The sequence below is a fragment of the Mus caroli genome, chromosome 2 (genome assembly GCF_900094665.2).
Source record: "Mus caroli chromosome 2, CAROLI_EIJ_v1.1, whole genome shotgun sequence".
Lineage (NCBI taxonomy): Eukaryota > Metazoa > Chordata > Mammalia > Rodentia > Muridae > Mus > Mus caroli.
In genome coordinates, this window is record NC_034571.1 from 160,135,924 (window position 1) to 160,162,948 (window position 27,025).

General features: G+C 45.2%; 2 protein-coding genes across 13 annotated transcripts in view; both read right to left on the minus strand.

The window, feature by feature from the left end:
• Adnp (activity dependent neuroprotector homeobox) overlaps positions 1–11,623 on the minus strand; it is a 28,479-nt gene extending 16,856 nt beyond the window's left edge. The window contains exons 1-3 of one of the 11 annotated variants that reach the window (XM_029474683.1): positions 5,891–7,385; positions 4,656–5,456; positions 2,790–2,955 (exon numbers count right to left, since the gene is read on the minus strand). In XM_029474683.1, coding sequence (XP_029330543.1) covers positions 2,790–2,796 — 7 coding nt within the window. In that variant the 5' untranslated portion in view covers positions 2,797–2,955; positions 4,656–5,456; positions 5,891–7,385. Of the gene's footprint in view, positions 1–2,789; positions 2,956–4,655; positions 7,386–7,865; positions 8,431–11,551 lie in introns of those variants that run through there. The other 10 variants (XM_029474681.1, XM_029474680.1, XM_029474679.1 and 7 more) reach the window with 10 other exon arrangements.
• Dpm1 (dolichyl-phosphate mannosyltransferase subunit 1, catalytic) overlaps positions 10,190–27,025 on the minus strand; it is a 21,346-nt gene continuing 4,510 nt past the window's right edge. Inside the window, exons 3-9 of one of the 2 annotated variants that reach the window (XM_021154481.2) lie at positions 23,283–23,316; positions 20,548–20,624; positions 20,327–20,352; positions 18,809–18,904; positions 14,097–14,165; positions 12,480–12,594; positions 10,190–11,757 (exon numbers count right to left, since the gene is read on the minus strand). In XM_021154481.2, coding sequence (XP_021010140.1) covers positions 11,653–11,757; positions 12,480–12,594; positions 14,097–14,165; positions 18,809–18,904; positions 20,327–20,352; positions 20,548–20,624; positions 23,283–23,316 — 522 coding nt within the window. In that variant the 3' untranslated portion in view covers positions 10,190–11,652. The remainder of the gene's footprint in view (positions 11,758–12,479; positions 12,595–14,096; positions 14,166–18,808; positions 18,905–20,326; positions 20,353–20,547; positions 20,625–23,282; positions 23,317–27,025) is intronic. The other variant, XM_021154492.2, reaches the window with a different exon arrangement.

Consider the following 27,025-nt stretch of genomic DNA (forward strand, 5'->3'; position numbering starts at 1 on the left):
TGGTTGTGAGCCACCATGTGGTTGCTGGGATTTGAACTTCAGACCTTCGGAAGAGCAGTCGGGTGCTCTTACCCACTGAGCCATCTCACCAGCCCCAATTCTAGTTTTTATATTCAGTGGTACTTCAAATATTTATCTACTGGGACTTTTGCACACTTATCACACCTTTGCAAGTAACTTTTAAGACTCTATTGCTACCCCCATGTCCAAGGAACAAAGAGAAAGCTGCGACGCAATGTCAGGTCTGGCATGTTAACCCCCATCAATTTAAGAGCTCATAGTTTACTTGAAAAGATGATGTCTCGGTGATGTAATCTTTAAAAAGAAAACAGAGACAAGGACGAGTGAGAAACATGTATCTAGACGATTGCAAAGGTGCTTTGAAGAGCTCCATGGCCTAGAGCACCTCCAGTAGAGTGGACAACCTGGTAAGCTGGGGGTTGGGGGTGGGGTGTATGCAATTCGAATACCCAGTGGGCCTAAGCACTGCAGATGTGCTCTTTATAATCACAATAACAAAATATCCTTGGGGGCTGGTGAGATGGCTCAGCAGGTAAGAGCACCCGACTGCTCTTCCAAAGGTCCTTAGTTCAAATCCCAGCAACCACATGGTGGCTCACAACCATCAGTAATGAGATCTGACTCCCTCTTCTAGTGTGTCTGAAGACAGCTACAGTGTACTTACATGTAATAAATAAATAAATCTTTAAAAAAAAAATATCCTTGTATCTCAATCTTAGGGTTTTATCTATGATTGTAACTAAGTTTATGTAAAAACTCTAATCTTTCAAAACCACCCCAGAATAACTTTCCACAGCAATGAGAAATTATTTTCTACACCAGTTTAAAATAACAGAACAGTTTATTTAAGCAATGTTACCAAGCTGTTTTTCTACACCCTCTCCTAGGGTCAAGGTTTAACAAAAGGCGTGTTTCCCAAACAGGTTAACCTTCAACTTCCCATGCAGCTGAGAAAGTTACCTTTCCTCCTATCCCTACTTCTAGGTGCTGAGATTTCAGGAAAGCCAGGCACTTCATTTGTGTTTTGCACCTGCTGTTTTTCATGAGTTGGGGCACTTCTTGAATCAGAACAGCCCCAGCTCACCTTTCACGGGAGTAAGAATTCTAACTTAGAATTCACAACTGCAATTTAAAATTTGAAGCTGCCATAGCACCACATGCAAAGTTCTCACCACATACTGTTCTGAAAGTGAGCAGACAATCACAAAGCTCCGCACAGAGTTCAGAAAGAAAAGACAAGAGCTAGGATTGCTAAACAGTCACTACCTAGCCAAGTGAGAGCAGGAACCAGACAACCCAAAGCACTGGGGCAGCAACAGGACCCGAGCAAGCAACTACAGATGCACTAATGCAAACTGCACAACCCATATCCATTTTTCATTGGGCTGTGATCAGAACCCATCCATGCAGGATCACTGGTGTATGCAGACAATAGTGAAGAGCTCACTGAAGCATGCAAAGTGTCCCAAGGAATAGCTGCAAAGATGGTTTAATAGTAAGAGCACGCCGGGTGTGGTGGCGCACGCCTTTAATCCCAGCACTCGAGAGGCAGAGGCAGGTGGATTTCTGAGTTCGAGGCCAGCCTGGTCTACAAAGTGAGTTCCAAGACAGCCAGGGCCACACAGAGAAAGCCTGTCTTGAAAAACCAAAAAAAAAAAAAAAAAAAAAAAAAAAAAAAAAAAAAAAAAAAAAAAAAAAAAAAAGAGCACTACTGGTTCTTCCAGAGGACCCAAGTTGAGTTCCTACCACTCACAGCTCACAGCCACCTGAACTCCAGTTCTAGGGGCTCCAACATCCTCTTTTCAATCTCCACAAGTATTATTAGGCACACACATGATGCAGGCATACTTACAGACACATAAAAAAATCCAATACATAAACATTCTTAAAAGTGCCCAAGCACAGGCCTGGGCATCTGACAGAAACTGTGGCTCACTGGATTGCTGCTGTACATTGTAGTACCTTGATTTCTTTACTTAAAACACACACAGACACACCACCACCACCGCCACTACCAGAACAAAACCAACACATTGCTGGAAGAATGGTTTCTGGCTAGAAAGCCAAATTGATAAGGCATCAGTCATCAGTCATCATCCCCCAACACCCAGACAGGGTTTCTCTGTGTAGCCCTGCTGTCTTGGAACTCACTCTGAACTCATGAGATTACCTTGCCTCTACCTCCCAAGCGTTGGGATTAGAGGTATTCTCCATTTGGCTGAGACACTAATCTTTTATTCTTTCTTTGGACTTCTTTTTAATAGTTTATTCCATTGTATCTGTGTGGAGGCCAGAAGATGATGTTGCTGGAGCTGGAGTTACAGGTGGTTTTGAGACACCCGAAATGGGTGCTAGGAATTCTGGCTCTCTGCTGGACTTATCCTTAACCATTGAGCACTCTGAAACCAAGTAATGAGTCCCTATAACTAACAGTTTATCCCTACCAAAGGCTCCCAGCCAAGTCACATTAGAAGTGACACCTAAGTCACCACTGGAAGTCAATTACAAATCTAGATTCTAGCGGAAGGATCAAGATATACAGAGATTCAGCCCTCTCTTCAAAAGCTATCTCCAATGTTTTATTTTTCCTAGTCCTCCTATCTCCCAAACACATTTCTGGTCCTCTTCCCAAGTCCAAACACTGTTCTAGCAACTGTCTTGGAAGGGAAGGATAAGCAACAGTATGGATAGATGGAGTGCCTCTCAAAAGGCAAAGGGCTGTGATCATTCACACGGAGATGAAGGGACCTGAGTGGTACAGTACTCACTTGGCATGTTTCACTGACAAGGACAAGAATGTGCTTCACATTCCGTGACTCCTCCCTGCTCATCCATCCTCTGTAATCAAGTTGCTGTAGCTACCCCTTTTAGGAAGCAGGCTAATAGTATATGGAAATCTTTCCTTCCAATGGGACAGAATATAATCTCACTAAGCTGGAAAAAACAAAGACAGGTGGGTCATGAAAAGGGCAGGTGTGAAAAGAACTAAGACACCAGAGACAAAGGAGGAAAAAAAACCAACCTTCTATCTGAGCAACAGGATAAGCAAACAAAAGCCCATGGCCACAAGGGCTGGGCAAGACACAAATGGCTTATGTAGTTTTTCACCATCAAGATAGGAAACAGCCAGTTTGCCAACATGTCAAAAACTCTGCTGAAGTATCCATTTGGTTAGTTAGCATTAGTTTATACTAGCTTCATGAACCACATTTCCATACTGACAACATGAAAAAAGACACTAACTTCAGTAAGGGATGGCACTAGCTGCAGGGAGAGCAACCTTCAAATGTCAATGAAAATTAAACTCCTTCTGAGGGGGCTGGTGAGATGGCTCAGTGGGTAAGAGCACCCGACTGCTCTTCCGAAGGTCCAGAGTTCAAATCCCAGCAACCACATGGTGGCTCACAACCATCCGTAACGAGATCTGGCGCCCTCTTCTGGAGTGTCTGAAGACAGCTACAGTATACTTACATATAATAAATAAATAAATCTTTAAACTCCTTCCGAGAACTATTTCACCTTCCAAAAAGTACAAGAGGTTTTATGAAACTCATAAAGTTCTTTGACAAGTTGAACAAATAGCTTATTGTAAAACAGCCTATGTTTATATCCATAAAATAGTATAGACACTAGGGGGAAAGTACTGAACAAGCTTCTAATTTTAAAATAAAATACTAAAACACCAAATTTTCTTTAGTATCATGTTAAAAGTTATCATAAACTATATTTCTAATACTTAAATATCTTATTTGTATCGAATGTGATAATCATTCTCAACTTAAAAGTCCCTTTTTTTTTTTTTTGCCAGATAATAAGGGGCTGGAGAGATGAACTCCTGAGTTCAATTCCCAATGATGACATGGTGGCTCATAACCATCTGTAATGGGATACAGAAGAGCAGTAGCTAGTGCTCTTAACTACTGAGCCATCTCTCCAGCCCAAGTTTTTTTCATTTTTTTAATCTTCCAAATATTACTTTTTCTACTTTTCTCCTTATAATAAACCAGCTATCTCTTAAATTGCAACTTTTCACAATTGAATTTTTAGAATAGACATAAGCCTTAAGATAAACAGCCAGAATAATTCTGAACATTTCTGTTTTTTCCAGATAAGGTTTCTGTGTAGTCTTGCCTGTCCTAGAACTAACTATGTAGACCAGGCTGGCCCAGAACTCACAGAGATCCACCTGCCTCTGCCTCCTTAGTGTTAGGGTTAGAGCGTGGGCCACCACTGCTGAGCTTAACATTTCTGCTTTCTAAAGACTGAATTCTTTTTACTACACACACACACACACACACACACACACACACTTAAAAATTTGCTACAAGGAACAACCTCATATGATATATTGTATAGATATCTATACTTTCAGTAATTAAGCTTATTGATCAATTACTTTTGAGGAAATAAAACCTGATCAGTATTGTGAAGTTAAAATGCTATTAGATTTTCTTCTGAAGTCTGGTTTAAGAAAAAGAATCTAAGAAAAATCAGTTCATACTTGGTGTTTCCTATATAATGTCTTGAAAGCCAAAATTTAAGATCTGGTTATTTTTAATGTCTAGTAGACTATTACAATAGTAAGAAAAAACTCTTTCAGATAATCAAGATAATGAATTAAACAGAACACTCACTTCCCTACTCAGGTTAACTAAGGCTGTCAAAGGATTCTAGTTCATATACTGTAAATCTCAGCTTTCATAGGTCTAAGCGATGGCTCAGCTGCTCTCGCAGAGGACTAAGTTCAGTTCCCAGCACTCTCACCATCATAACCATCAGCAACTCCAATGTTAGGAAATCTATTGCTCTCTCTTGGTCTCCTCGGGCACTGCAGGCACACAAAGCACAAAAATCTATGTAGAGAAAACACTATTCACATATGATAAAAACAAATTCGCACCTTCCAACCCTCCCCTTTTGTGCCAAACCCAGCTGACTGCTGAAACTGTAAGGACATACACACTCACTTCCCTGAAGGGAAGATGACCACCACATAAAGAAACCAGCTAACTCTGTCATGCCGTTTATAAGAATGAACAAAGGAACATTTGCAAACGTCATCTCACAAACACACGTTCTAACAGGAAACTGTTCTCTTATCATTCACTTTCTGTGTTTAACAAACACTAATACCACAGTATTTCCAGATCACAAACAATCTTACTTGTATTTAATATTGGACTGTGTAAATAGTAAAAATACATAAACAAACCATGAATCCAATGTAGTTTTTAGAGCAATACTGATAACAAGGTGCCTCTTTTTCACTCAGCAAAATGCTACCTGACAGCAACCTAAAACAAACAAACAAACAAACAAAACCCTAAAAAACCAAAAACACACAAAAAACCCCACCCACTTCAAGTATTAAATAGCTATTTACATACATTTATTTGGTATCCCTTAATTTATCTTGGCACGTCGATGGAAGATGTCTGTAACAGTAGCATAAAGCATTCACAGATACTAGCATCACTGTCAATATTACCAAACAAGAACAAGTCAAATCCAGAGACTCTTACCAGGCCAGTCACATCTCTACCAATGAACTACTTTCCCCAGATCCCTTTAACCAAGTAACTAAGGCTTTCAGAAGCTGAGCAAGTCTTGAGTTAGACTACTTAAAACTTTATGTCCAAAAGTGCAGGATGCAAATGATTACAACAACATCATCAACTTTAAAAATTTTCTCTTAAGAGAGACACATATTTTAAACGTTCAAAACACATTACTGCAACCAGCTCTAACGAGTTCCTTGAGGAATGTGGCTAGGCTGAAATTTTGGAAGTTCATGTTCTGGTGGTGATCAGGAGGAAGTCTCTAGCTTTCCTGATGCTGCAGTCCCCACCCTCCAAATTGATATACCCACCGGTGTGAATTGACAATGTAGTCCAAAGAGCAAGGCAGGGAACGGAGTCCAGATCCTCAAAATGGCAGTACAGGGAATAACCACTAGGCCACCTATCAGTTCAGTACAAAAAGTGCAACCCTGTGCATCACGGTGTAAAAGCTGGGGCCTAGGTTTCGTACTGTACATCTCACACCTATGGAAATAACAACAGGAGTAAAATCTACAGAAATCCACACACCCTAAAAAGGTGGGTGCGCACCGAACCAAGACTGGTGTCAACACTTGCAAAGGCGGTTGGCTACTGACAGTACTGCTGAAGGGCTCAAGGTTGGAAGGCAACACAAATTTGCAATGAACTCTATTAAGTTTGACAATGAAGAACTCAATTGGGACCTGATGTTTACCAACAAAGCCTTGCAAATCCTGACACCCATCTTTCATGGCTGTCAAAATCACCAACCCACAAAACCTCTCAAGAATGACTTTCCACTCTCAAAAGAGTCGGATTTGGATTGACCTGATCCCCCAAGCCCGTGACTTTCAGGTTTTAAACAACCACGCCCTTTACCACCTGGCCTAGGAAAGAGATGTCAACACATCAAACCTTAAGGTGAAGGAATTCTTGAGAAAGGGAACCTATGACCCAAGGATGTGCACCAAGGTGACTGATCAGCAATCAAAGTCTGAGGGTGAACAGGTTTGAAAAAGTAAAAAAAGACAACTTTCCAAACGGAGAAGTGGCTTTCTTAAATAAAATCTCTCTAGCCTCACTTAATCCTTCGCCATGTTGCTGTCAGCTCACCCAGTGCAAGTCTTGCTGGACCCATTTTCCCATGGTCTGTAGAAGGCGCTGTTCAGCACATCCTGTTCTAGTTCTGGGGCCCTTCCCCCCTCTGCAGCCTTACCCAGTGCAGGGAATGCGCCCCCTACTGACTCCCACACTCAGTGCCTTTAACCGACTTGGCTGCAGTGCCTTTTGGGTGGGGGCTGGTATTTTCTTCATGGCCATAAACCAGAAGCAACAATGCAGATTTATAAAGAAACTGCACAAAGCTATCCAAGAGACAACCCCCACACACACATCCCATTGTGAAGGTTCAAGACACAGGCACAAGAAGTATCAGGGATGGGAACTGGGCGTCTGGGGCTGGACAGCATTAAAATGGCTAACACAGGAAACAGTTTGGTTCTTTTTCCCTCCTAAGCCTTTGTCTGTGAAATGGGGTTATGACAAGAACTGTCCAGAGGACCTGGTGACTGGAAGAACACTGAGAAGACACTTGGGGTGTGTGGCAGGGAGTGAGACTAAAATGAGTATTAGACTTCTTGGAGAGAAGAAGAGAAGCAATCGCGCCTTTTCTAGCAGACAGGCATCCAGGTTGGGGGTAGGGTGGGGAGGGGAGGAGAAGGACAGGCAGCTCAGAGGAAAGAAGAGGCGAATAAGAGGGTGCTCAAAGAACTACTCCCCATTCATTGCATTCGAAAAAAATTCTTTCTGGATTTCCATTTTCTGACTGCAAAGTTGATCAGAAAGCTCTAAAGAGGGAGTGCTGACCAGGTAGCCCAGATTGAAAGCAGGGCCGGTGAGGGGCTGTGGTGGTTAGGATGGGAGGGAAACTGGCATGTTGTTGGGGAGGTAAAGACTTTCACCCTCTGCCATGCACGCTCCCCGCCCCCCCAGGCCTTTCCCCGTTTCCCCCCAAGCCTAGGGTGGGCAGACCTGGCAGAAGGCTGGTTCCGGGGACTGGGGGAGGGCGGGAGGGGATTAGTTCTGGGGACGAGCGAGCGAGCGGGGTTCGGCTGGGGGCGGGGTGGGTGCGGGAAGATGCCACCAGCCGCAAAAGCTCAGGGTAGCCGGCCGAGGGCCCCGCGGGGCGGAGAAGGGGATCGGGCTGCAGGAGGGCTGCGGCCGGCTCAGGTTCGGGGCGGTGTGTGCACGCCGAGCACAATGACCGCGCCCGGGATCGGCGGCGGGCAGGGCCGCGGGGCTTACCTTGGCTCGGCCTCGAGGCGTGCGCGGGGCCGGCGTGCTCCAGGGCCCGGCGGCGGGTGGACGGCGGCACGGCGATGGCGGCGAGGACGCGCCCGGGGCCTCGTCGCGCTCGGGCTCCGGCTCGAGCCGCGGCCGCGGCTGCTGCCGGGGGGCGCGGCGGGCGCAGCAGAGCGGCGGGCGGCGGNGCGGGCAGTGCAGACAAAGGAGGGGCGGAGGGCGGCGGAGGGCGTGGGGCCGCGGCTTCACCGTCGCGGGCGGGCGGGCGGGCGGCGATGGCCGCGCGGCTCCTCCGCGGCGGAGACCGAGAGAGGGAGCTGTGGCTGAGGCGACGCCAAATCCCCCCCGAGCGAGCGCGGCCGGAGGGGGAGGGGGCCAAGATGGCGGCGGGCGGGGGGCGGGCGCTCAGCTCATGGGTCCCGGCGGCGGCGGGTAGACCGGGCGGGTGGCGGCGGCGGCGGCGGCGGGCGGGGGAGGGGGCTGGTCCCGCGTCTCCCCTCAGCAGACAATACAAGCGCCTCAGAGCAAGTCCCCGAACCTGCCCTAGCCAAAATGGCGGCCGAGAAAGAGCGGAAGTGACGTAAGCGACTCATTAGCATAAGAGGACTCATTGTCCAGCTGGGGGGGCGGGGGCCAAGGACCCCCTACCCGGCGACCCCCCCCAAGGGAGAGCTCTTCGGTCCTCGGCTGCGGCGACACCCACTCTCCTTATGGCAGGGTGGCCCCAGCCCCCCCAGCCTCTCCTGGGTGAGATTATATAATCCCCACTGAGGGGAGCTCTCGCGAGAACGTGGAGGCTTTGCCATTGCCCCACTAGGAGGCGCCGTGGATAATGGCCGCACTGCGCTCCTGGGTGCCTTCCTCTGGCCGCAGCGCCGCCGGCGGAGGCAGAAGTAGCGGGCCGCAGCACGCCTCGACAGTCAGTCAGGTGGCTGCACTGGGGATCCCTGCGCGGGCCCATCTGGGCCTGAACTACATCTGGCAGGAGGGCGCCTGGGGCTGCCCAAGCCCCACGTGCTCAGGGCCAGCTCTCCCAAGCTGGAGGCAAAGCCAAGGGTTGAGCCTGCTGCCTCCTGCCTTTAATGAGGTGTGATGCCCTCGTGTTCCTCCCATTTCTTGAGATGACACAGCTCTGAGGCCATGTCAGCTCTTCTAGTGAACTGGTATGGGATAGTCAGGGACTCAGCTTTTCACTTCTGCTGTTCCTTGGACTCAAGTCATTCCTTCAAGTCATCAGATGGCCACGTATCCTTGACTCAAGAAAAAAAGAAGTGGGATTTGTAGAGTTGAGGCCATTGGATTGTCAATGGCTAAGGATGAAAAAGGTCTGGCACTCACCCACAATTCTGGTATGTGACAGCACCCGCACTGTGGGCTTTGTAACTTTGGATCAGCCCCAACCAACATACCATGTCAACATCAACACCCTCGGTCCACTTTTAAGGAATAGTAGTTACCCTAGCGTGTATAAGGATGGCTAAAAGCTCTACAAAGTAGCAAGTGCAGTTGTGAAGGATTGGCCACCCTCCCACAACATGAGGTCTCTACAAAGTTGCAAATTTTGAAACAATCAGACTATATACACACAGCTCAGTGTCTAAGGGTTTGGTTGGGAAGTTGATCAAACTTCCACCTAACATTTATTTTTTGCAATTATTAGAACATATATTTAAACCCCTAATCAATAGCTCAACAATGTAAAACAAGGAATAGAAACTGTTTAAAAGGAGGTGGGGCTGAAGCTAAGGCCTTTCATCAAGGAGTAGAGATGGGGAAGTACACAATGCAGAAGACAGGCAGGCTGTGTGAATTCATCTCTACCGTTCTCCTCAGACACTGGGTTTCATGCAGTGATAACACAGGTATGAAGAACATCTGCATTGCAGCAGTGCTTCACTTTGTAGCATAAAAGGTGCTGGATTCTGATGGAGAACTTTTCCAGGCCAGCCTGGTCTACAAAGTGAGTTCCAGGACAGCCAGGGCTATACAGAGAAACCCTGTCTTGAAAAACAAAACAAACAAACAAAAAAAATTGGGCACCATTCTTCTGTAAATGGATTCTGAATGCTGGTGTTTACTGCTCAATCGCACCCTGTGAGATGGCAGTAGTGACAGAGTGGTTCTACACAGGCTAAGTGCTGAAAGATGAAAAAGACGAAAGTTCTCTGCCCCAGTGAGGCGTGAGGCAGCGATGCTGTATCTACAGTGACTCCTGCTGAGGTCGCTGCTCAACTTCTGTTCCGTGTACTTGACACTGAAAACTTAATGCCTTGTTTCAAGAGAGATTTCTCAGCACTCAAAAAACAATTTGATAACATTATATATAGTCCTATGACTTTGGCTTAAAACAAAATTTAATTGAACACTAATAAATATTCTAGTTATTAAGGATGAACAAGTCACTTCCCCATGGATGTGCGACAAGTTTTGGCAAAGGGGAACACAACAACAGTTGTTCTTATTGGAATATGCACTGTGGGCCCAGCTATGTGACTACCTGGCAAGGCTTTCATGCTCAAAGCAAAGTGAAGGTGTATCTCACATTCATTCTTGTTACAATCAGCTAGAAAGATGGAAGTGAACATTTAAGACTTTCAATTTCTTTAGCAGCCCAAGTAAGGTGGGAAACAAGTATACAGGTTGGGGTGTATGATGATGCACACCACAGTCCTCACACTTGAGAGAGGAAGGAAACAGGACCAGTAATTCAAGACTAGCTTTGACTACAGTAAGCTGGAAGTCAGCTTGGGCTAGGACACCCAGACTCTGTTCACTAAATGTGATTATGCAGTAACTTAGAGACAGATGTCTGTTCTTTTTTTCTTGCAAAGGACATGCAACTAGATGTCATGTATTCACTCAAAACCTAAAACATGCACTTTGGAGACAGAGGCAGATGGATCTCTGAGTTTGGTCTACAAAGCCAGTTCTAGAACATCCAGAGAGACCCTGAAACATACTACATGATCTGAAAGCTATGCTACAGACAGAAGTTCACTGACTGATAAATATCTTCCCTGACTGCATGGAGCAACTTAGCCTTCATTTTAACAATAGAACATTTTTCTGGATGAAGAAAAATAGTACAGGTATTTTTCTGTTGTGGTGTCAAGTTTGTTGAGGTATTGAAATAATGTACAAATATTTTGAGATAAAAAACTTCTCTTTCCAATAGGAGTTATTGCTCAAGAAGACAGAGCCAAGAACACAGTTAATGTGACCCAGTGCTTCACTGCTTCCCACCCCACACTGTACTCAGCACAGGTCTGCTCTGATGGACCAGGCTATGCTCAGCCTGCACGCAGGGAGCACTGCTTCATCTCCGCTCAGACCTCGGAGATGGACTTCAGGTCAGAGCCTTTACTTCTTTTCTACTCCCCACACACACTGTATTTCCTAAGTGTAATTAAGCCCTCCCCCCCCCCCTCCTGCCATCTCGGGATAAAGAACTAACCATCTAGTTTGATGAAGTATTCCAGTTTTTTCATAAGAAACTTGCACTCACATTATCTAAATGAAAGCAGCAACATTTTATGCAAAACCTATACACATTTATTTATAGGTGTTAATACAGTATAATGTACATGAAAATTGAGAACATTGCTCACTAAACCAAGAACTTTAAATTTTAATTTGAAATATAAAATGGAGTTTCTCCAGAGAAAAGATCCACATTAAATGCATCTTACCTTTGGCTCATGTGTTAAGAGAACATTGATAAAAATCAGTGACCCGGGCTTCTCTACTTTTAATTGAAATGAACACGGGAAGCATAAGTGAATCATTTCTTTTATGTAGTAGCAAAGAGAGTCAATAACCCTTTCAGGAACGAGACTATTTCATTTCCTCCCAACTTGGATTCACCATAAACTCGATCCACAAATGAAATTGGAACCTGGTTTAGAAAACACAGAATACATTAAAGTCAGTCTTCAACCAACAGCAGCAGTGAGCTCAGGCTATGGCATTCTCAACACAGAGCAAAGCCTCAACCCGCAGCACCAGGACTCTGTGCACTGACAATCTCGGTTCTTAAGGTCACTGTCCTGACACACTCATTACCTACAGTCCGTGCACTGACCTGAACACTATGCTAGTGCACTCAATATCAGGGCCTAGTTCCAGTAAGATGGTTTTTCAGTTTTCTCTCTCTTTAAATTGTTAGGTTTAATGTCACAGAGGAGTTAAATTACAACCCTTCTAGCGGTCACACGACAGGAGGCATTCTGGGAGGGAGTGTCTTCTTGCTTTGAGTAAGAGTTTGGTTTTAGATGTGGGGCCATCTCTAACAACTCACCATCCAGACCGAGAGACAAACGCTGCCTCCAGCCTGTGTTTTGTAATCCTTCAACATTTACTAAGAAGAAAAGCAGCTAAGTACTAGTCAGCAGCAAGGAGTCTGACGTGCCAGCAACGTCATTATTTAGAAGGAAACACTCCTCAGTGGAAATCATAGTAGGTCAAATACAGTGATCTAAATGGTCACCTTTTAGTGTGTAACCGTCCCAAATGACTGCAAGTCCAAGACACTGTTAAGTCAGCAGTTAGGAAAGCATGCTTTTGTAAACGCTTTCCGTTTCTGGGGAGCAGGAAAAGGACTTCGCGACAATCACTCACCTCACCAATAGTGTAATTCATCTGCCTTGCTCGAACAATCATTTCCATCTGAAAGACATAGCCTTTGGAGACACATTTTTCTATTAATTTCTGTAGAACTTCTTTTCGGTATAATCTATAAGAAAACAGGGTATTTATGAATCTCTGGACATGTGCCTATCTCCACATATCCTGACCTTTCAGAACTCACTGGTGTACACACAAGTCCTCAGAGCTTGTGATCACCTCTCTTGGCCATGAAGTATATGGTAGGATCTGGAAATAGTTTTGAAAATGAGTTCTTAATATATTCTTGAGATATAACTTATCAAAAGTTATGAAAATATGGTTAATTAGATACCTGATAGATACACAAGCACCTGCCCTTTTTTGGATTAGACTTTGAACTGGACATGGAGGAATGGCAGGGTGACAGATGAGTGGTGACACTCGCCATGGTAACAAGCAGTCCAGCAGTTAACCCGAGTCGGGTCGTCAATATGGGCTAAGGTCCTGAGGACAGTCAGGTTATTCCAGGAATAGCTGTTAAGACTACAGAGGAGCTGAGTTAGAGCAGGACTAGGCACCACAGGATGTAGACAATCCTTCAGCCTGCTCTGGACAACAGAGATCACAGGCACTTGTGGCAGGCAGTCTACCTTATCAAGTACTCACTAAAGTAAGATGGGGCAGGCTTGTGGGGAATCCAATCCTTGTGCTCAGAAAATCCAACCACAGGAGGTCTCATTAGAAGAGGTTTTTATTTATTTTAAGCAGTAGGTTAATTTAGTTTACTGGTCTGTGTATATGTGTCTGTCTGTCTCTCCCTCTCGTGTGTGTGTGTGTGTGTGTGTGTGTGTGTGTGTGTGTGTGTGTTTAGGTCAGGAATTGTTCCTCGTCTACCATGGATTCCAGGGATAAACCTCAGGTTACCAGGCTTTTGTAACAGGCATCTTTACCTAGTGTACTGGTCTTCTTTATCAGGTATATGTACATTTCTTTATAAGCTAGAAATGTGAATTTGGCATAACTACACTCTGAAGACCAATGGATGAACCTATTACACCACAGGAGTCACCTGAAACCCAGCTCCTCCTCTAATCTTCCTGAGGCTCCTGTAATGTTGAGCTTTTATGTGTGGGTAAAACTGACAGCAGACTCATCTATAGAGAGAACAAGTTAACTGAAAAGCCAAAACCGTAAGGCTCTAGGATGTTTCTGCTGAGGTGCTGTGGCTGGGATATGCATGTGCTGTTCTTCAGAGTGCACCGGGAGCAGCCATAGTCTCAATGGGCAGCCAAGCTCAGCACTGAGGTGAACAAGCATGCCAAAGTCCTACATTCCACTTGGAAAGCAGGAGTCTAGCGATGCTTCAGCCTGCTGACCATTAGCGTGGAAGTGTGACTCAGTCACTGTGAAAGCAAAGCAGCTCTTCTGTGGGGTGTGTGTGGGGGGGGTGTCTCTGTGCAGGCCTGGCTGTACTGCTGTGTACTGTGCAGATCAGGCTGGCCTCACACTTGATATCCTCTTGTTTCAGCCTCCTATATGCTGGGATTAACATGCCCTGCTGAGAAAGCAGCTCAACAGCCTCTTAATGCCAAGCATGCAGGAAAAGTTGCAGCGGTAGAAGCACTGTACCTGAAGCTTCCCGTTAAGTCTGATGCTCCAGGTCTCAGCAGAATTTGAGTTATAAAATTGGCCCCACGGCTGCCAAATTAATCAGATTTCCTCATTAAATATATGTTGAAAAACAAGAGAAACACCCAAGAGCAGAATATTAAAAATATTAGTCATTAATAGATACCAATTCATACACACAAAATAATTCTCTAAGAACAAAGAGACAATGAAATTAAATCTCATGCTTTTTAGAAAATTGGCATTATTATTATTTTTTTAAGATTTATTATTTATATGTAAGTACACTGTAGCTGTCTTCAGACACACCAGTAGAGGGCGTCAGATGTCATTACAGATGGTTGTGAGCTACCATGTGGTTGCTGGGATTTGAACTCAGGACCTTCAGAAGAACAGTCAGTGCTCTTAACCACTGAGCCACCTCTCCAGCCTTTTTTTTTTTTTTTGAGACAGGATTTCTCTGTGTAGCCCTGGCTGTCCTCGAACTCAGAAATCTGCCTGCCTCTGCCTCCCAAGTGCTGGGATTAAAGGTTTGTGCTACCACTGCCTGACAGGCATTTTTTCCCCCTTTGCAAATGAAATAGAGAAGAGACCTGAAAGTAACCGTCCTACATGAGAGAAAGGGGCACAGTTAGGAGAATATTTGTTGACCCAGCATGTAAAGGCCTGGGCTCTATCCCCAGCATGTAAAGGCCTGGGCTCTATCCCCAGCACTGTGTGGATTGGGTGTTGACTATGATTGCCTGGGCTGCATGAGACAGTCACACACATTCCCACACTCAAACTGAACTTTTGCTAAGGAGAGAAACCAGTCATTAAAACTTATATGTGCTTTGGCAGAAAGATCAGGAATTCTATAAGTTTCTTTTTCTGATTCCAGCAAACAGAGATGGACTTCACACCTAGCACGTTGGTACAAGCCTACTAGGGTAGGCAGCTCTCAGAAGCTGGAGGCTCACACCTGAGCCAGGGAAGCAGAAGGCTGAAGAAAACCAGGAGGGAAGCAGAAGGGCGCCTCCGGTGGCTGGAGCCTGAGTCTGCTCAGCTACTGTAAGGAAACACCAGCACACTGGTGTAAACCGCAAAGGAGTCTTAAAGAAGGTGCAGGACAAGAGAGGGTGGGGGTGGGGTGGTGACTCTCTAATCTCTTAAACAAATGCTAATCCCAGCAAAGAGGCGAAGGGTTCATCTCTTACCCCCAAAGACCTAAGACTCCACAACACCCAGGTTCTCTTTTAACATCCGCCTCAGTGAAACACAAACATTCAGCCCATAACAATGGCTCCAGATGAACAATTCCCAGTCACAAGCTATTAAGAGACTGCTGTATTAGCATTTCAAAGGGGGTCAAAAGCCTAAAGCAAAAGACTTGTGTAAACAGGTTCCCAAAGGTTTAAGGTGGAGAGTCTCTTTCCAGAATCCAAAACTACGGCTTCCTTAATGCAGACATTTGCTTAGGCCAGGTCCAGTCTTAGGCTTGCTCTTCATCAAGATGGAGGCCTGTAGCTAGTGCCTCAGCACTATGCCTAACTGTGTTCCTACTGCTATGCTTCCTGCCAGTCAGGGATTAGCCCTCTGAGGAGGTCAGCTGCTCCCCAGTTCAATGCCTGCTTTTATGATTTGCTGTGGTCATGGCGTGTCATAGAACCATAGGATAGTAATGAAGACACAAGTACGTAGGAAATGCGGAAGATCATCTTTGGCTTGAGCTTTGTTTTGAGACAAGGTCTTAGTCACCCCAGGCCCTGACCCTGCTTCCACAGCGCTGCATCACAGCAGCGGGCTGCTTACTACATCTAGTTGGTGCGGAAGTGCTAAGAACAGAACCCAGGCTTCCTACATATTAGGTGATCATCCCCAGCCCCCAACAATATGTTTATATTCTGTTCTTGGGGATGGTCCTGTGCACTGTGTATTCTCTATGATGTTTGCAGCCCAGACCCTGGCATGTCAAGCATCTGTTATCTAATTGTTTTCCATCATCTCTGATTGGTTAAAAAAGAGCTGATCAGCCTATGGATGAGCATGAGATCTCAGAGGAGGTGGGACATCCAAGCTCAGTGAGGGAGTCTCAAAGAAATCAGAGAGGGAGAGACCATGAGGTCGCCATGAGAACATACATGGAGCAGAGCGAGCCAGAGCAAGACTCAGATTGAAGGTAAAGGACCACGTGGTTGGGAAGTGGGCAGCCTTAGAGGGTTACAGTAGCTCAGAACCTTGCCCAGCACAGCGCTTGTTAATAAAAACACCAGGTCTCTGCGCTGTTCATTTAGGAGCTACAGCAGGCTGGAGTGGGTGTAGAGGCGCCTTGCAGTTATCTGGGAGTAAAGGGGCACAGCAGGCCACCCCCACCCCAATACTTCTACATTTGGTGTCCAACATGCTAGGCAGAAATGCAAGCATGGAGCCTGAGAAAAGTTTTGGACATAGGAGCCAGACCAGATAGCTGAGTCTGAGCTGCAGCATGGAAGGTGGAGCAATGTTTCCTTAACAACAGCAGTTTCTCAAGCAGGCCTGGTGCTCATGGCTCCTTTAACAATCCCTCTCCTCACATTACTATTACATTTTGTTTCACATTATTTTATTTATTTAAGATGGAATCTTGTTATGTTGCCCAAATTGGTCCTAAAGCCTATATTTAAGTAATTCCCTTGCTTTAGCCTCTTGAATATGGGGGCCAATAGGCATGCACTAGATTGCCTGGTGATGATGGATTTTTTTTTTTTTAATTTATTTATTATATGTTAGTACACTGTAGCTGTCTTCAGACACTCCAGAAGAGGGCATCAGATTTTGTTAGGGATGGTTGTGAGCCACCATGTGGTTGCTGGGACTTGAACTTGGGACCTTCGGAAGAGCAGTCGGCGCTCTTAACCACTGAGCCATCTCGCCAGCCCGATGATGGATTTTTAATTGGATGGATGGTGTGGACTCCTTATGTGGTTCAACCTGACCTCGAACTGGAGAATTTTCAATGGGCTGGGGAGGTAGCTCAGCAGGTAAGAGCACTGACTGCTCTTCCAAAGGTTCTGAGTTCAAATTCCAGCAACAACATGGTGTCTCACAACCATCTGTAATGAAATCTGATGCCCTCTTCTGGTGTGTCAGAAGTCAGCTACAATATAATTACTTATAATAATAAATAAATCTTTGGGCTGGTGCAAGTAGGGACTGAGCAAGGGGGAGCAACCTGAATGAGCGGGGTTGACCAGAGGGACCAGAGGTCCTAAAAAAATTCAATTCCCAACAATCACATGAAGGCTCACAACTATCTGTATAGCTACAGCATACTCTTATTTATACATACATACATACATACATACATCTTTAGAGTATTTTGATGAAAGTGTGTTAAGAGTCCCCAGCTGTGAGTCTGATTTCTAGTTGTGGGCTACACTAATGAGACCTGAGGCCGACAAAATACAGACAGGAACTACTATCACCAGTCAAAACGAAATACAACTAAACGCCACAACTAAACGCCACAACTAAATGCCACAACTAAAAGGTAGAATGGGCGCCTGTTTGGACTTCCGAGTCAGAATTCATAGGTGAGTGAATGGCCAAGTTCAAAATGTCTTTGGAGGTTAATAATTTGTTTTCAGCTCCAGCTGCGTCTGCCTCCAGCCTCATGGCAGGCAACAGGTATGAGAAGGGCAGGAGTTGCTGTGTGTTCTCTCCTCAGGAGAGACTAAAAACCACTATTCATCCAATCTCTTTGTTTCACAGAAAATGAGATGTTTTAAATGACTATCCCAAGATTTCATAATTGAGGTGATCTTTTTTTTTTAAAGATTTATTTATTATTATATCTAAGTACACTGTAGCTGTCTTCAGATGCACCAAAGAGGGCGTCAGATTTCATTACGGATGGTTGTGAGCCACCTTCGGAAGAGCAGTCGGTGCTCTTAACCACTGAGTCATTTCTTCAGCCCCCAATTGAGGTGATCTTAATCTGTGACTGGATGAGGAGAGCACAGAGACATCCCTGGTAGGTGCTGATCCCTCCTTCCCATCACTGTGACACTGAATGGGGTAGACTGGGTCCCAGTTCCTTAAGGGTCTTTCACAAAGTGCCAGACTATTCCCTCACTATTTGTTCTAGAGGTTGGGAAAACAACTCAGACAGTAAAGTGCTTATTTGAATGCATGAAGATAAGACTGGAGGTGTGCTGGGATGGCCAGCCAGACTAGCTTAACCAACAACGTCCAAGCCAATGAGAAACCCTATCTCAAAATATAGTGGACAGTGCCTGAGAATTAGCACCTAAACAACACTGAGGTGTATACTCACTCATTCTTTCTGCCTCTGTCTATCTAACACACACACACACACACACACACACACACACACCCCGACTACTGTATCTGTGTGAGAAGCCATCAGAACTGAGATGCCCGGCTAACTACCAGAAATAACGGCCTGGTGTGACCTGCTAGCATGGCCAACCTGTGCTGAAAGCTGCTGGCTGCAGAAGCAAGGCTAGCTCCAGGTGAAGGCAGAAGGCCAGGTACTAGCCAGTCCATGGAACCCTACCCAACGTGCTGGACAGTATCAGAAATCAAGATTGCTGGCTTTAAGAGGAGCAGAGTAAAGCTTTGAACAGGTAAACATATAAGGTAACACAATAATGAAAAGCTCAATTTTAACCAAGCTCTGTCTATTTCAAATGATTCTTCCCAAACTGAGTTATATAAACATGCACACATACCTGATTATCTTTCTTTTCAAATCCCATCCATAAACACCCCCATTGCCCTTGTATCGAGTTCCAGAGACAATATCAAAATTACCCTCCTTTTGTTTCCTGTAAAGAGAAAAAGAAAGAGGAAAACCAACCTAAACAAGCTCAATTAGAAAAAGTCCTTGGGCGTTCAACAGGCATCTTCATCAACCTCACAATCAAGTCTAAGAGAAGCAGAGTTAAAGCACGAGGCCAGATGATCTGACTGTCCAAATGGGTCTGACATGGATCTTGTGTTTTAGTTACAATTGTAAACATTTGATGTGTCTGTGAGTTCTGCTTACATGCATGTTAGCATATCATGTGTAGGCAGTAGCCTCAAAGGCCAGTAGAAGGTGCTGAGTCTGCTGGAACTGGAGCTATCAACTGTAGTGAGATACACCACATGGGTGCTGGGAACTGACCACGGGTCTTCAGGAAGAACAGCCAGTGTTCGTAACCACTGAGCCATCTTTCCAGTCCTTTAATTTACTTTTCTTAAACTGAAGCATGAACCCAGAGATTCTATCTGCTGACTGTACCACATGCTAACCCCAAAACCTTCTCTATTGTCCAGGCCCCTTCTGCAGAAAAGGCGAGGCACCTCCAGACTGCTGTTTCTTACAGAAAACAACTAACTATCCTACTAAGAGTTTTGTTGGATTTATAAACTTAGAATCCCCTAAGTCAATAGAAACCTTCTCCATTCTTAAACTGGGGCAAACAACACCAACAGCCATAATAACAAAAAGCGCGGTTTTACTAATGCTCCAGGCTGGCCTTGCACTTCTAACACTCTTACTGCCTCCGCTTCAGCGTGTTGAGATTACACATGCTGCCTGTGCCAGTCCTCACTCCCTTTTTTGGAGACAGGATCTATGTAGCCCTGGGTATCCTGGAACATTCTACATAGACTAGGCTGGCCTTGAACTCAAACATCAGTTTGCCTCTACTTAAAGGAGCGTGCCACCACCCTTAAAAAGCCCATTTTTTGTTATTGTTTATTTTTCGAGACAAGAGTTTTTTCTGTGTAGCCTGGCTGTACTAGAACTGACTCTGTAGACCAGGCTGGCCTCAAACTCAGAAATCCGCCTGCCTCTGCCTCCTGAGTGCTGGGATTAAAGGCATGTGCCACCACCGCCCAGCTCATTCTTTCTTAAAAGCAGCCGCTGCTGCCTGACAAGGTAGTGAGGGACTACACTGTGGAGTTTTATGATGCCTAAACTTGCTCTCTGGACCAAACCCTACTGTTATGGTCCTTGATGCTAACAAGCACAATTCTAGACAACAAGGGCTTCATTTTTTTCGTGTTCTGAAAGAAAACAGAATAGAACCATCTATTGCTGATTCCTAAAATAAGCCACTTATTCGAAGACCTATATTTATAAGTCTCAAGTCTCTAAATTAGTTAAGTTTTGACAGAAAAGTTAAAGTAGTATACATATTTCACACTAATTATCTGAATTTAAAGTTTCGAATACTATAAATACCACAAACTGTACCTACCTGATAAATTCAGGAATAAATTTGGGCTGAAATTTGGAAAGAATAAACAGTAAGTCAGAAGCGTATGACAAGTTTATCATAAACACCTAATCAAGAAGGGAGGGAGGGCTAGGTGTGGCGGTGCCTGTCAATTAACCAAAACATTCAAAAAGCTAGGTTACATAGTAAAACCATCTTCACATACAACACAACACAACGCAACAGAGCGGGTGGCCACTTACATGGTGGGAGAGGTCAGCATCCATGATGATCACATAGTTCCCCGTGGCGTGTTTGATTCCATGAATGTAGGCAGTTCCTAAAGACCAAAAGTATTTAGACTCATTAATCATATCAGCAGGGGCTGGAGAGATGGCTCAGCGTTTAAGAGCACTGGCTGCTCTTCCAGAGACCCAGGTTCTATTCTCAGCACTAACATGGTAGTTCACAACCATTGTAACTCCAGTTGCCTTGTTCTGGATTCTGCAGGCTTCATATACACATTTCACAGACATACACAACATTCAAAAGTACAAAGTTTGCCAATTAAAAAAAAAAAAGCAGACAAATCTACCTTTATATACAAAATTACCAAAGAGATGTCTAATACCAAAGTCTCTGTATTCTTTTAATTGGTGTGTGTGTGTGGGGGGGGAGAGTGGGGATTAAGACAAAGTTTCACTCTGTAGTCTAGGCTGACCTCAAATCCATAAAGATCCTTCTGCCTAAGCCTCCAGCTGCTAAGGGCCATGCTAAGCTTCAAAAGTATTAGATTGGGCTGGAGAGATGGCTCAGTGGTTAAGAGCACTAACTGCTCTTCCAGAGGACCCGAGTTCAAGTCCCAGCAACCACATGGTGACTCACAACCACCGGTAATGAGATCTGATGCCCTCTTATGGTGTGTCTGAAGATAGCAACAGTGTACTCACATATATACAATAAATCTTTTAAAAAAAGGTATTAACTTATATAAATATCACTCTATGCTTATGCTCGTTGGTGCTTTAGTGTTTTCCTGAGACAGAGAAGGCCAGGTTTTTCAGGAGCTCCATATTTACACATTAGCTTCCTAGCCATTGCCATCCTCACTTACCTATCTCAGACATCTCAAATTTACCCAACTCCTCCAGTTCCTGGCTCTCTATCAGGCTAGCTCAGGGAAGGCTTTGAGTCCTGCCCCTGTCTGGGAGTCTTCACTGTGATTACAAGGCACACTAGCTTTCTATGCCAACCATCTTTTAATTTAACCCCTACTCTGTCTCCACCTTCATGGTGCCCCCGGCATTACCTTCTGACCCCAGTTCCATTTCTCAATCACTTCCTCTCCTGCTCTTCCTTGCACGTCAAGTTAGGTTCCCCAGAAGCTGTCAGAAGCTCAACTGCAAAATGCCTGGTACATTAGGCCCTACTAGAATGATGTGGCCAACCAAGTATTCTGGTGTCTGTGTGCATGAAGTCTCCCATGCAGGGCAAGTCCCTGCATCCTTGCACATTGTACACAGAAGCTGCCATCCCAGTGTGGACACTTACTATGGGTCAGTTAAAGCAGAGCCAAGTTTTAAAAACAAACCGTCACTAGCACTTCATCTGGAGCACAGCGCTTTCCTGACACCTTCCACTGAGTGGCTCTAATGTTTTCAATGACTACTCAAACACTGTGGGTTCTGGGTGGTATTTTCCACATCCTCTCTGGGACACCGATCCTATGGCTTTACAAGTTCAAGCATTTGATGCTGCTAGCAAGTTCATTCTTCCAGATAGCAACCTTTTCTTTTTCCGTGTGTTCAAAGCGCGCACACGCGCACACACACACACACACACGCGTGTTTTCCCTGCGTGGGTATGAGGCATGTGCAGTTGAGACTGAATCTTCTCCTCGTTTATTACAGCAGGGTCTCTGAACCAAGCTTAGAGCTTACTGAGACAGCGACCTCACTCTTGCTCTGGGGCTGGACGGGGTCCCGGGTGAGCTACCACACACACAAGGCTGTTTTGGAGATCTGACCCTGGTCCTCGTGCATAAGAACAAGAGATTTAACTACTGCGCCATCCCCGCTCAGGGCAGCAACTTTCATTTGTTAAGAATCCTGCGCTGATGGCTAGACTCACTGGACTCATTCGAAATGCTCTACATTCAGTCAGGTTCTCAGCCTGACTCTTGATCCTTTTGGAAGTCAAGCGACCCTTTCACAGTGGCCATATTATCAGATATCCTGCATTTTAGATATTAACAGAATGATTTATAGCTAACAAAATGACAGTTATGAAGTAGCAATGAAAACAATTTTATAGTTAGGGTCTCCACAGTGCCAGGAAGTGTCTAAATGACAACACTAACAAAGCTGAAAACTGCTGCTCGCTCGGGAACGTTCTGTTTAAGGTGGGAAATTTTTCATTCCTAGAAACAATCACATTTTAGACTCTCCGTTTAAAGGCTTTGCAAGCTGTCCTCCTCCAGACCCCCTCCCTGCGCTTCCTTTCTCTAGGCTATACTCTAAGAAAGCCCATTTCTCAGGCTCTTTTGCTGCTTGTGTCCCGGCAGCTGTTAGGAGCACAAGTGATGACTGCCATGGGAAGCCAACAACATCCAGGTACCCCTCTCAGCACGGCACACAGCAGCATCAACGGAGCAGCTCCCCGGGAGCCACCTCACCCTCAACACCACAGATTCCCTCCTGACCCTACTCCAGCTCTCTGCAGTCGCTCCTCTCCTCGTAGCTCAGCTGTCCATCAGGCTTCTCAACAAATCATTTCCCTGTCAGCGGGAATCCCTGTATTCACTTTCCCATCTGGATAGAACTACGGCAGTTTCTGTTTTGCTGAGTGGGTTCAGACCGATATACATGCAACCCAAGTTAACTATTAGGATGTCATGCAGACCATTAAAGGTCATCACAGCTGACTGTCCTTGGGCATTTTTCCAAAAACAGAGTAGTGGCATATATGACTAGGGCAGGCAACAGGAGACCCTACTTACCGAGACCCAGCTTTCTCTCTCGTGGTCTTAGGAGCTTTAAGAAAAAGAAACAACATGTCAACACAAAAAGACAAAATTACTTCAAATTTTACTTTACTCCTATAAGTGCATACTCATTTTAAACCATTAGTTGAATTTATTAGACCTTGAAGCACAGTGTGTTCAATATTTTTGTCCAAAGTTAAAATGGTGTTTGGGGTTGGAATGTAGCCTAGCATGCATGAAGACCCAGCGCTCCTGCTCAGCGCTATACAAACCCCGGCCCAAAGCCAGCAATGCCAGGATTTGGGAGGCAGGGCCAGGAGCTAGGACCTCAAGCTCATCCAGTCCAGGCCTAAGCCTCAAGATGCCTACATACACCAACAGCAAAGACGGCAGCCAGCTCGACAAAACCTGTTTTGTTTTGTTTTGTTTTTTGTTTTTAAGACAGATTTCTCCATGTAGCTGTGGCTGTTCCAGAACTCCATTTGTGGACCAGGCTGGCCTTGAAGTTGCCTGCGATCTGCTTATCTCTGCCTCCGGAGTGCTGGGATTAAAAGAGTGTGCTACCATTACCTGACACAAAAATTTTTTATAGATTTAAAATTTGTATGTGTGGGAGTGTTTTCCTGCATGTGTCTGTGTACCATGTGCATGCCTGATGCTTATGGACGCCAAAAAAAACGTTGGATACCCTGGAAAGAAGATGGTTGTGAGCCATCATGTGGGTGCTAGGAATTGAACCCAAGGCCTCTGAAAGAGGAAAAGCAATTTTCTTTAATCCTAATCCTACAGGTAGGATTCTGGTATGAAGCTTTTGTTGTGTGTGTTCTTTGGACTCAGGGTCTTACTGTGTATCCCTAGCTGGCCTGAAACTTAGTATAAATGCTGGGATTAAGAGTATGCACCACCTCACTCGGCCACATCTTCCAGTTTTAAGAGTTCTTGTTGTTTCCTTTTATGATAAACAGAGCCTTTAACCAACAATTCTAGGGCTTTTCTAAGTAGTGGGTATCATTCTCCACCTTCCCAAACTCCACACATGGTTGACACCGCCTTGGAGCCCAACCCTGTTCTTTATTGCTCAGTAACACATTCCAATTCCTGTTACAAGGGTCTCGTTTGTTCATCTGCCTGCCGCATGAGGGCGGCTCTTCCTGCTTTTCTCCATGGGTCAGAAAAGGGGCCATGGAGTGCAGCTGAGGCTTGGCACTGTGAGACGCCAGGGAAGACATTGGTGAAGGGGCAACCTCAGTGGCAGCTGAGGCTGAAGCTTGGCACCATGAAGAGAAACTATGAGAACCTAGTTGCAGTGGAAGACCCAGCATATTTTGAGATGCCAGTACCATGGGATGACCACCAAGAACAGCAGCAGCAGTGGAGTAGAGTCAGTCAGAGCCTAGAGTGCTAGCAGACAGAGCTTGAAATGTGACCCAAGCCCAGAAGCTATATGGATTCCAGACACTGGAACAAGAAGCTGTGAACTTGAAGTTGATACTGCAAGATGTTTTGAGATGCCAGAGCCATGGGACATNTGCTGAGGAAAGCTGCTAACAGGGAGTGGAAGCAGCTTAAGAAAAAGAAGTTTGTTGCAGTAAACAGAGCTGAGAGGAGTTGGAGATCTGAAGGCGCTTTGACGTCAGACATGGAGATGCAGAGTCGGGAGTTGGCTCAGCTGGGTTTGGTCTGCTTTGATCCAGTGTCCCCTCACTGTGCTCTTTCCCCTATGTTCTAGAACTGTAGTGTAATATTCTGTACCACAGGTTAGAAGTATGTGATTTGCTTTTTGATTTTATAGGGGCTATAGTTAAGTAATCGCATAAATCTCAGAAGAGATGTTGAACTTTTAAAGGGGCACTATTAGGAGGTGTGGCCTTGTTGCAGGAAGTATGTCTGTCACCCTGAAGGGGGACTTTGAAGTCTCCTAGTGCTCAAGTTCTGCCCTGTGTGGAACAGTCTTCTGGCTACCTCCAGATCAAGATGTACAGCTCTCAGCTCCTTCTCCAGCTCCTTGTCTGCCTGCCTGCATGCTGCCATGCTTCCCGCCATGGTGGTAATGGACTATACCTCTGACACTGTAAGCCAGCCCCAATTAAATGTTTGCCTTTCTAAGAGTTGCCCTGGTCATGGCATCTTTTCGTAGCAATAAAACTCTAAGACAATAATCAATGTGAACCAGTAGCCTAGGCCTGGGGCTTCTAAGAAAACTTTAAAAACGATAGGCCAAAGCAATGAACCCAGCATCAAAACCTGCCTTACGCTGAAACGTGAAGCTGTGAGATCTGCCAGGCTTGGGACTTCGCTGTGTGAGGCAGGCAGAATTCTGATATGGGTGGATCTGCCATGCATATGAGTGGTATAACTTCCCTACGCCAATCCCATTTGCCAATGTCTGCTACTTGAAACTCTTAGAAACACCATCCAGTCAGTCACCAAACAGTCCTAAGCCTGGCTTAAGGGCAGATTTATAATCTCAGTTTCTCAGAAGCAGATACAGTGTGAAGACGGAAATGTCTAGGCCTGCCTAGGCTACAAAGGAACACCCAGGCCATCTGGACAGCGCAGTGGTTAAGGCCCTGCTAGAGATGCGGCTCAGCGGGAAGCACTGCCTGGCATGTGCACAGTCTTTGGCTCAACTCCCCTTTCTACAGGGAAAAATCATTCCCACAGTGGGACTGCAAAAATACTATATCTTGTTTTCTTATAGTGGTGAATTATCGTTTCTTGAAAGGCAAGTATCCCAAGAGTCTCCAGAGACTTCTGTTTCTCTGACAATAGTTCTCTATCTAAAGAAGGGACAATGGCTTTTTGCTTGCTTATTTAAGATTTATTTATTATATCTACAGTGTTCTGTCTGCATGTATGCCTGGAGGCCAAAAGAGGGCACCTAATGGTTATGAGCCACCATGTGGTTGCTGGGAATTGAACTCAGGACCTCTGTTAGAGTGTGCAGGGCTTTAACCTCTGAGCCATCTCTCCAGCCCAAGAAGGGACAATGTTATCTATCAGGTAAGGGGATATCAGGTAAATTTCAGGTTGCCAAAGGAGGGAAGCTGCTACTGGAATCTTGTAGACAGAGGACAGAGATGCTTGAACAGGCCAGGTTCCTACAGCTAATCATCCGGCATTGTGTGCAAGCCGACAAACCCGGAATTACTGCATGGACGGACAGCAAACAAACGACATGCATGGCTAGCACCAGTGTGTTTTCTAGTTAAATCTGTATCCAACTGAGTGCTTTCGGTTCCAAAAAATTATCAAAGCAATAATCACAAAACATTTTCAAAGATTTATTTATAAACCCAAACTGGTAATAAAAAAAAAAAAACAAAAACAACTCATAGCAACTATTATAGAAGCTCACAGCTATTGGCAACATCTTTTTCTTTGCATGTGTTCATGTGTTTGTGTGCTGGGGGTTATTGGCACCCATCAGTTACCTGATGCGGGTACTGGGATCTGAGTTTGGGTCCTTTACAGAGCATCAAGAGCTCTTTCCTGTCCAGGTGCCTCTCTCCTGCCCTCATGCTTAAAATCTATATTGAGAATATTCTCTAATAAGCTCCAACTCTGCTTCAAAAATAATACCAAGTTCATGAAGCCACTATAACATTGCTTCTGTAGCTGCCCCAGTCGCTCTAGGACAATAGATTGCTTGGCGCAGGGAGAAGGCCGAGTCTGGGATCCAGCAGGCAACCTTCCTGCCTAAGCTTAGAGCAGCAGGCAGCACTGTACACAAAGTACACGGGGCCCAGAGAAGGGAG